Below are 11075 nucleotides of genomic sequence, written 5' to 3'. Positions count from 1 at the left end.
TCCATAGCTTCAATGTTATCCTCCGTGTGAAAAATATTGTCTTCTTTCCCTTGTAAACTAATATTTAATGAGTTCAGAGAATTAAAAATATCAGCCAAATAGGCCACTGTACAGAGCCATTCAAAATTATTGAAAAGATTTGCATATTTAGTAACTAATCTTAATTGCTTTTCAACGATAACTATTTCAACAATGTATTTATTATCAACAGTATTTCCCATGTAATACGAATATTGCATCATTATTTTCGTTTTATGGATAGGTATACTTTGTAAATTTTTAATTTACGTTCGCGGACCCCCTCCGGTATACGTGCGGACCCCTAGGGGTCCGCGGACCACAGTTTGGGAAACGCTGGTGTAAAACATCGTAGGGGGCTAGCTATACATGCAATATTGTAATAGTGTATAACTGATAGTACGCTGATGACCAATTGGCAATTGGTTATTCGTAGTCCGTACACACAAAAATAATATTATCAAAAATATTATTTTCTAATAAAATTATGAAAATAAAATAATACCATGTTCCACATAATATTATTATGGTGCTATAGCCATATTAATTTATTTATAGCAGAATCAGTTATCAGTCAATATCAATGTTTATGTTTTATATTATATTTATAGCTTTTAATTAAGAATAGGTCGCACCCGCATATTATGTTGTCTCCGTACACAGTAAACACAGACGAGTACCCGACATAGCTAATTAAGTTCGTATAATATTTCGCTATAATACATGTTGGTAGGTAACGATAACGTACCGTTGCGATCTTCGTCGACGATAGACAGACGGTTTCCCAGAGCAAAACATATTTAGTTAAGGACCCCACACACTGCAGCGGTGGTAGCGGTGGCGGTGGCGGTAGCGGTAAAATGAGTCCGGACACAATTTACCGGCACCGTCAAGACAAAAGACCTTTATCGTTACCGCTGCAGTGTGTGGGGACCTTAAAGGTTAGGTACAGTAAAGGTATATAAAAGAATGTTTGCTTAAAATGAGTTAAATGAAAAATGGTGGTAAAAATGATAAAGCAGTTTTATAATATATATTAAATTTAAATAAGATTATGAAAATGTGTAGGAATTCTCAAAAATTATTTTTGCCCTCACTTGAATAGAGTCCAGTTACGCCCATGTCGGTGAGGGACTTGGATCCGCTTTTACCTAAGGCACGTTGTAATACACAGAATAGGATCAAGCGTAAATAATGCACGATTGCACTTCCTACTGCATGTGCGATATTATATTATAATCTAACTTTGGACGGATCACTATTTATTATAAATATATAATAACACGGCCATTCAATCGCGGTCAGCAAAGAGCGTGTAGTGTGGCCCTCAAAAATATGGTAACAAAAACGCGAGGTTCGTCGCATGAGCAAGGAATGTCTCGTAGTAATATAGTAATTTGTTTATCGTTAATGTAACCACTAAACAATGTTTAAATAATTAAATGTAATATGTTGTACGTAACAATATGTATCGTGATCCGCTGGCAGATATTAGGCTGACACCCTCGAATAAAACAAAACGCCCGGGATACATCAGTAGAATATATATTATATATTATATATCGTATGACATTCAACAATTCAGGCAATGGTCGGATCGGCAAGCTGCCGAGGAAATCTCGGTGGGCCACTCAAAATACGGGCCAGTTATGAGTATTAAATGGTAACTTTTTCTTTTTATGATAATGAGAAATGAGTACAAACATGAGTATAGAAATGTATAAATTAATGAAACTTAGTGGGCCGATACCATATTACCATGACTATCCTGTTACACCGTCACCGACTCGACAAAGGACGAAAACGCAACACGACAGTAGTATACTAGTATACCACTAAACCATGTGGTATACAGGATGCGTGGACGGAAAAGGGCGGATACATACGGGACGCAAACAAACGTGACATACCACATACAAGCTGATAAAATGTATAAATTCGGCGGGAGCACTACAGTGACGCTCAAGGCGGAATGTGCCACAACAAAATACGAATGTACATTGAAATTAAGATGACACTTACAACTAAGGCGGACATGTAACAAAAACTGTCATACACCGTCAGCGTAATTAATAAAATAATTCTTGATGCTATAAAAAAACGGCTGTCGCGACATAGTGACATGGCTGGCATTTGGACGCACACTTGGTCAAAGCAGAAGACGGGATATGACATGTGAATATATTATTATTATGTAGATGTCGTTGATAATGACATTTTGGCCAGATGCAACGGCGCGGGTTCGTTTTAGTTCAAATCCACGATGACGGGTGTATCACCAGCTGAAGTCATATGCACTACAATACCTGCGGTGAAATCACGACTTTCCAACTTGATTTTTATCGGGCCTGCATATTTTAGCTCATTAAAAACTATTGATGCATCCAGTTGGCGGGGGACAGTGACCGAATCTTGAATTCGGACAAAATATTATTGTGAATCCATTGCGATATTCTTTATGGGCATGTACCTATGTTAATGTATTATAAGAGCATTGGGGTTTAAACTGTAGAATAGAATACATTATTCCACAGTGTTCGTTGTAACAATAATACTAAAATAATATGATTTAATGTAGAAGGATTGTATTTTGATCATTCAAATTGGGTTTATCTTTTTGTGTGAACAACAATCTATGCGTTTATGCAAAAAAAATTTGAAATTTTTAATATTTTTTTTCACTTTTGAATTGCGGTGACATTAATGTTTATATTAGCACTGTACTATCCATTGAGGGTTCCGACACACTTTAAGACTGAATCATTCGACCCACCGTACCACCAAGTTGGTGGCACCAACACGTTCTTTTGTTCTGCGATATTTACGCTTGGTAGCTTGTGCTTATGGTCGGCGGGCGATGGTTTCAAATGTTTCCGGTATAATATAGGTATAGCCATCTGGGCCCTAGGTAAATACAATTTTTCTATTAGAAACTATAACAACCAATATGTAATTTATCACTGTAAAAGTTATTTATATTAATTGTATTAAATTTTGTTTTAATTTGTATTTGTTTAGCTGTTTTACTTGATATTTGATTGATTGCCTACAACATGAGTCTCATTAATTCATCTTTATTTGATAGTCATCTATCTACATTAGTTTTCGATGAAATTAAACTTAAAAACAATGTTAACGGATACATCGAGCGTATGAAAATGTCTGAATGGTCAAATAATTTTAATCGTATTTTTGTTAGTCCAGGAAACTCATTTAATATAAAATATTTCATAAAGGTATTTAAAACATAATATATTGTTAAAATATATAGGTAATGGATAATATTATAATGATAAATATTTCTAATAATTATTATAATAATTTTTTAGTTTTTATCATCAAAGTTGGCTAAAAATAATCGGATGTCTCGATCAAATGGCCTCTTATCCAATTCGAATAAAGAAAATGATCAACTAATATCACAAAAACGGCAATCTGATGTCATAGGGCCTCAACAGCCTGCCATTATAAATGAATTAAAAGTGGGAAAAAATGACGAGTTTGTTGATGATATTATTGATAGGCTAACAGGAAAAGAATTTTTGAGGTGAATTTTTATGTATTATATAATCACTTAACTACAAACTATATTATACTTTGGTATAATTTACATGTTATCATTATTTTTATCACATTGTCATTTTATATTTGGATAACAATATAAACGGTTTTAGATTATTGAACATAGAACCAAAAAAACGGTTGGAAACAATAATATATAACTATAGTGTGTTCAATAAAACTTTAGAAGACGACGTATCGTTTGAAAAATTAGACAAATTAAGCAATGACGATATAAAAGCAGAAGTTCCATATGAAATATACATCGAAGCAGTAGATGATGAATCATTCAAATTGAAAGTAAGTAATATTACAGACCAGTGGTTTTCAACCTGTGCGTCGCGGCTTTCATCAAGTATATTTTGCAGTCTAAACTAAAAATGAAATTATAATATAATACTAAATATAGTTTTTTTAATCTTTTTTTTGAGGTCGTTAATTCCGCGCACCAATAAATGTTGTGCGTCCGTGTATGTGAGACAGATCGGCCGGCGAAAACCGTGAATTAGGTTATTTAACTTCGAAAAGAGCTTCATTTTTTTCTTCTCGAACAAAAAAAAAAAAAACATTTTGAACAATTTGAAAATGAAGTTTTTTAATATAACTATCGTACTCATGTGGTGTACAAGGTAATGAGATCCACATTTTGTAGTTAACTGAGGAAATTAATCTTGTGGAAGAATAAAATGGACAAAGGTGCTTTAAATTACTGTTTCAGTGTTTCCCTACATTGTTTATATTCCTTCATGAAAATAATTTAAACTTGATAGAATCTGTCAAATTATTATTCTTGGAACACTTATCACAACTCATTGTTAATTCCCAAAATCATTTTCCCGAGGACGATAAATAAAAAAAATTGAATTAAAGATCCTTTTAGTACTGATATAGATAATAATCTAATCTAATCTAATATTTCCGAACAAGCAAACTGATAGACTTATCCTCAGAGTCAGCATCAAAATCCAAATTTGCATTATCATCTTCCCCAGAATTTTGAACAGCTATGAAGAAGCAGTTTCCGATCGCAGTCAATAAGGCTATCAGGCTTTTGATTCCATTTTCTTATGTGAAATTGGTTTTTCGGTCTTAGTAGTTTTTAAAACTAAATATAGAGCAAGACTGAATACCGAAAAGGAAATGAGAATCACCCTTTCCAAAATTTACTCCATGATTCGATAATATTGTGCAACAAAAACAAGCACAGCCATCCCATTAAATATTAAAATTATCATTATTGTATTTAATTTTTAATTGTAAAAAATAAATCTCAAAAAAAAAATGTATGGGAGCCGTATATTTTATTAAAAAATCAAAAGGAGCCGTAGACCCAAAAAGGTTGACAACCACTGTTATAGACTAATAAGCTTTATACCAGGGTCTAGGGGTCATAAACCTTTTCCAACAAGTGAGCTAAATACCTACATTAAAATATTTAAATACCTATCTGGTGAATGACCACTATTTAATTAGGTATATTATTTATATTATTGCATTTAGCATAATAATAAATCGTATTATTATTAATTATATTCTTTTTTATTATTTCTCCATCGGAAAATCGTATGTTTTTCTTTGCTTATAAATACTTTAGTTAGTATATAAGGCACCACAAAAATGTGTTATGATTATGTACGTGATCAACCGATATTGGTATAATTAATTGTTGATATACAATCTACCAACATTTCTTTAAATTTCGATAGCGATCGACTGGTTGGCGACCCCTGATCTATACTCTACACCAGAGGTAATCAACTTTTTTTACCGAGAGCCATATAAAAAAATTTCTTTTTGGGCTAGGAATTTAAAGTTTTTCTTTTAATTTAATATTACATTTTATTATTGTAGGCACATCTTAATATAGGTACCTATACCAAATAAATATAATTATTTATTATAAATGTATTGTTATAAATAGGTTAGATAAATTAAATGGGAATATTAATTTGTATTAAATTTTACAAAGTTACATTTTTAGTAATTTTTTTAAACTTTTATTTAATTTTAATACTTTGGCGGGTTGATTAATAAATTATCGCAAGCTGGATTTGGCCCTCGGGTTTTATTTGGTTGCCACTGCTCTACACTCTATATAGCGTAAGAATCCAGGTTTCTACTTTCCTATTTTATTAAGGTTTTGAGAATATAAATTGAAATTATTATAGATAATTGTATTGCAATTAGAATGAAGTTGTGAGTACAGTAAAAAGTTCTGACCTTATGGGGTTTCTAAAAACTTGTGGTATCATAGTAATTGACATATCTAGTGACAACGAGGAATTATCTAAAGGAAAAGAAATATTCAGGTCATTAAAAAGAGAAATCATAAACTTTAAAGGTATGGAAAAAACCAATGTTTCAAAAAATATAAAATTGATAGTGGTAATATCAACTGTGATGACTTGGGCAGGCGTCAATAAAAAAGTAAGCAAGTTATACATTTAAAACTAATAAAATAAATAATACTAGTATTTACAATATAACTGTTTATTTAAAAAGCATTATGTGAGTGAGGATGATATGAATAATAGAGTTCCAAATCCAGAATATGTAGAACATTATGAATTTGAACTTGAAGTGTTAGCTGTGAATGAAACCGAAGGAGTAAACATATTTGCATTTTGTATTGATACAATATATAATAGGCACTGATCACAATATTATTTCTATGTACTAGCATATTTATTTATTATTTGTTTTTATAGTTAAAAGAAATTGTGAAGACAATAATCATTTGGACTGGACTTACATATGGGTTTGAACAAAATTTGTTAAAATTCGCGTTTGACTCAGCTTGTAAAACTTCCGATGTATTTCCAATACCAAATAGCCAAAACCACGTACCTGTAATACACGTTGTAAACTTGGCCAGGTTCAGATATCTATTTAAGAATTTATAAAATAACCTAATTACTTATATATACGTTTATTTATTATAACTGTATGTGTTAGGCTCATACATAAAATAATATCCGAAAATCAGGCACTAGAGTATCATTATATTTTTGCCGTTGAAAGTCCAATACATACATTAAAACAAATCATCACTGTAAGCATCTAATTATAACTCAGGTTTAATAAATAAGAGTTTTTACCTATTGAAAAATGTTTTTCTAGGCTCTCGCTAACTCTTGCAATGTGGCTATTCCGATGGTTGTGTCATTAAATACATTTCTAAATAAATATGAACTTAAGGTGAGCAAAAAATTCAGATTGTAAATCAGCACTTATAAAAGTTAAATTTCGAAACGATCATATGATAATATATCATATAGGGCATACATAAACAAATTATATCAGCTGATATTAAAGTCAATTCGAGGATTAACCGATTGTGGCCTAATTTCGAATGGTACAATAATAACTCATCAATGCTGAATTCAATGAAATATTTAGTTGAAGAGTACAAAAGAGCTCATAACATTAAAGTGAAAATTTTTTTTAAAGCATTATTTTGAATGCATATTTTGTAGTGTACTAAATAGAGATATAGGTAGGTACCCACGTGTATTTATTTTGTATAGAGTATTAAGTTCATTATACTGGGTCCACCGGCTTCTGGTAAGACCAAACTCGCACTTCAACTTGCCCAGTATTATGGTTTAATTTACTTGGAACCAAAAAAGATAACTCAAGAACATATCAATGGAATCGTGAGTTTGAAATAATTTATTTATTATAAAGAAATTATACATGGTGTCAAATTATTTTGAGAAGAGAGAAGAAATAAGTTCACTGTACCACGAAAGTCAAAATACTGAGGAGTCAGTAAATTTATTAAATGATGCTGATGATAAAACTGATATTAATCCAATTATAACTAACAAAATATCAGAACTAAATAAAAAGCTATCAAATTTATATTCATCTATGGATGCGAATAATGATGTTTTGGAAGACATTCTTCTAATTCCGTAAATAGTTTTTACATTTTTTTTAAGTATATAGGTACCACCTGCAGGCTGCAGCTATATTCTATAGGTTTTTGTATTTTTTTATAGATTATTGGATGAAAGAATAGCACTTTCTACAAGAGGGTATGTTTTAGATGGATATCCAACTACAGTAGTTCAAGCCACAATGCTATTTCGGTTCAATAATACGAGTTTACTTGAATCAAATATAGATATTAATAAATTGCCCGGTAGCTATACAATTATATAATTTTTTTTTTTTATTTAATTATTGTGTATACTGTATAGTACTTACTACGTACTTACCTAGTACCTACTATATATTACCTAGTTTAATGGTAATAATTTATTAATATACTAAAGTATAATAATAATAATAATATTTTCTTTATTACGGAAATAAATTCCAATTACAGTTTTTTTTTCTATAATAATATGTATATAATATTATATTATCTAAGTACATTTTCGGTGATTTATAAATAACAATAATAATAATATAAATAATAAGAATAATGATGGTAATAATAATAATAATAATAAAAGAAGAAATAGGTATTATTTAGTATTAATATCATACATTATAATATTTAAATTTATAAAATAAAAAACAAAATGAAATAAAAACGAGATATTTATTATGCTTCTATTGGACAATTATAGTAGGTACCTAATTTGTTATGTATTTCTTAAAACATTTGCCATGTATATATATTATATACATATTGGCTATTAAGTATTTATTAAAGGTTAGGTAAGCTTAAATTATAATATGTATTTTTGCATACTACCTAATTGATACGTCATTAATTATTATTTATTATATTGTTGTAGATTTGACAATTAATTTAACGCAAAAAGCACTTCATTTACCCACTGAACAGAACAGTGATATCAATGTCGTTACAAATACGCTAGAAACAAGTACAAAAAGACGACTCCTGTTCTCAGAAGTTGATACAATACACTCATCAAATTCTGACATCGCCGTAGCATCTAATGTAGTTAATGCAGCTAAACCCATTCTAAAAAAGCAAATTAAAAAAAAACCGTAAAATATTAACCATTTTTTAAAAATGTGTGCCAATATAAAATGGACAATAATGTAGTAACTTAACTATTTTAGCAAACGCTCAATTTGGAATGGACGAAATCATAACAATCTCTTGAAATTACTCAATTTATATTATGCGCCAATAAAGATGATTGAATCTCCATACTTACCACTTATATTAGATACTAACAAAGTTGAATTACCAGAAATCGATCCAACTTTTGAACACTTTTTAAATATAGTTGTAAAGGAAATCAAATTGAATCAACACCATGGTGATTGAAAAATGATAGTAACATACTAATTAATACATTACAATTTACTAAAATAAGACAGTTAATTAACCATTAACATTATTAGGTACATTAATCAGGCTAAATGTATAATAATATAAATACATTGATACAGTATACTATTATTTATTCTGTAAAATAAAATTATAGGAATATCGGAGAAAATTACTGATTTAAATAAAACGAATTCAATAGTGGAAGGAATTAACGTTGAAAATCAAAAATATAAAATAAAACAACTCAAGGAAAAAGTAAAAATTTATTTAATCTATATTGCAATTTTTTAAGTGGCTGGAAAGTTATAAGAGCTAAACAAAATGAACTGTATAGTAAAGGTAGCGTGTAACTCGATATTTTCTCCACTTCACGGAAAAACATATAATCATAGATGTTTTAAAATTATGATTTCATACAAATGTATAAACGAGGTTGGTATGGTAACGTAATTATATATTATTCATCCGTTGTTATGGATAGCCTGGGTACTGTAACGAGAAATTATCCATCACCATTACAAAAATAAAAAGTTGTACCCACCCCAAAAACATATCTATATCAAACCTTAACCGACAAAATATGCACATACAGATGCTGAATGTGAAAAAATTAAAAAAATGCATGTTAATTTTCGCTGAACTTGTTGGAAGCTTCTACCAAAATGTTAATTCTAGTAATAAATTTGAAAAGAAAATTTTTATAAATATCTAACTGAAAAAAAAAATTAATTTTATCAAAATTCGATTATTAAATATTCATATAAAAAATAACTATACCTTCATAATATTATACATAATATTATACTATATATTTCTTAATTGCTATTATAATAACACTTCAAGCTGTTTTCCAAAGTGAAAAAATTTTCAACGACAATAATTTATAAGTTTACAGATTTCGAAAAATTGTTTATGGCTATCAATAGCTCAAAAACAGTCAAAATATTTTGAAAATTTTACCATGCATGAGAAATGATGATATAAACATTTATTAAAAATTTAAAGTGTCTTAACGGTTATTGCTGTTATTATTTTTTGAATGAGGTATCTACACCAAAAAAATAAAACCGATTTTGTCAAAATTTTTTTTTGTTTTCCTGACGCTTTTCAAAAACTACGGGTCATTTTCAATTTTCACCTCCCACATCCACTAACTAGATTTACTTTTCTATCAGAAAATTGCTGATGTCGAAATTCGAAGCATATTTACTACCTACCTAACAAAAATGACATATAAGAATAAAATAAAATTACAGATAGAAAAAAATACATTATTGTAAAAACCATATCGCTACGCTCATAATTTAAAAAGTTGATTGTATAATATATCACACAGAGCTCAAACAAATTTACGACAAGCGAAGATTCAGGAGACAATGGAAATTATATTTGTCCATACAATTCAACCAAATCCCAATTGCCAGTACCAATAGGCAATAATACACTATTAAATATTGAACAGCGCGAATATAAAATCAATAACTACAGATAGTTATTAGATATCATTGATAATTATAAGCGACTACCGATCAGTGATCAATGATCATACTAACTACTTACCTATTTAGTATTTATAGTAAGTAGTAACTATAACAGCAAGTCCGCGGCTATAGTTATAGGCGTATTACAATCATGATGGCAGAAGACCTTTTATTTTTATTTATTGGTTTATTTTAACCTTTTTGAAATTTGCTTTAAGAGTAACCATAATTTTCATTAAAATCAATAAAATATGCACTTTTATTGACAAAACATAAGTAAAAAGTTAGTATTTTAACTCATATACGAGCATAATATGAATAAGTAGGTAGGTAGCTTGTGCTGATATAATTATAATATAAACACCTAGAAAATCATGCGAATCCTATAATTTCTAAACTCTAAATAGTGTATATGTTACGGGCAAAATGGAAAATTCGGTCACTGTATACAATGTCCGAGGTTTATTGGGCAATGTAAATTGTGAAGTATTTATACAAATAATCTGCATAATATATTTTGTTAGATGATCCTGATAAACTAATATGAACTTATAATCGCCATCTGATTGTGCTTGCATATCGATCAAGTCAATTTGACAGCGAGAATTCATTTCAGAAGATATGATTGGTTTTACAACCAACCTTTTTTTAGCTGTACTTCCCTTATTTTTACACGATTCGCAATTATTTAAGTATAACATTATTACATCTCTAGTTATATTTTTGTACTTTTTATTAATCTCGTGTTCCATTCT

General features: G+C 29.5%; 2 protein-coding genes across 2 annotated transcripts in view; both read left to right on the top strand.

Moving 5' to 3' along the window:
* The first annotated feature begins 1115 nt into the window (after nucleotides 1–1115).
* On the top strand, nucleotides 1116–7235 carry LOC111042436. Its single transcript, XM_022327053.1, has 5 exons — nucleotides 1116–3254; nucleotides 3348–3565; nucleotides 3693–3879; nucleotides 6288–6454; nucleotides 6535–7235. Exons 1-5 carry the CDS (start codon nucleotides 3072–3074, stop codon nucleotides 6641–6643), a joined length of 864 nt encoding a protein of 287 aa, XP_022182745.1. The 5' UTR covers nucleotides 1116–3071; the 3' UTR covers nucleotides 6644–7235.
* A 35-nt stretch (nucleotides 7236–7270) lies between these two features.
* LOC111042439 (adenylate kinase 7-like) overlaps nucleotides 7271–11075 on the top strand; it is a 4849-nt gene continuing 1044 nt past the window's right edge. Inside the window, exons 1-5 of the mRNA XM_022327059.1 lie at nucleotides 7271–7496; nucleotides 7584–7726; nucleotides 8331–8547; nucleotides 8623–8825; nucleotides 8994–9094. Of these exons, the coding sequence (XP_022182751.1) occupies nucleotides 7276–7496; nucleotides 7584–7726; nucleotides 8331–8547; nucleotides 8623–8825; nucleotides 8994–9094 (885 nt within the window). The 5' untranslated portion in view covers nucleotides 7271–7275. The remainder of the gene's footprint in view (nucleotides 7497–7583; nucleotides 7727–8330; nucleotides 8548–8622; nucleotides 8826–8993; nucleotides 9095–11075) is intronic.

This window comes from Myzus persicae, unplaced genomic scaffold, assembly GCF_001856785.1.
Source record: "Myzus persicae strain clone G006 unplaced genomic scaffold, MPER_G0061.0, whole genome shotgun sequence".
In the NCBI taxonomy this organism is placed as follows: domain Eukaryota; kingdom Metazoa; phylum Arthropoda; class Insecta; order Hemiptera; family Aphididae; genus Myzus; species Myzus persicae.
This window is presented reverse-complemented; position numbering and strand designations above follow the sequence as displayed.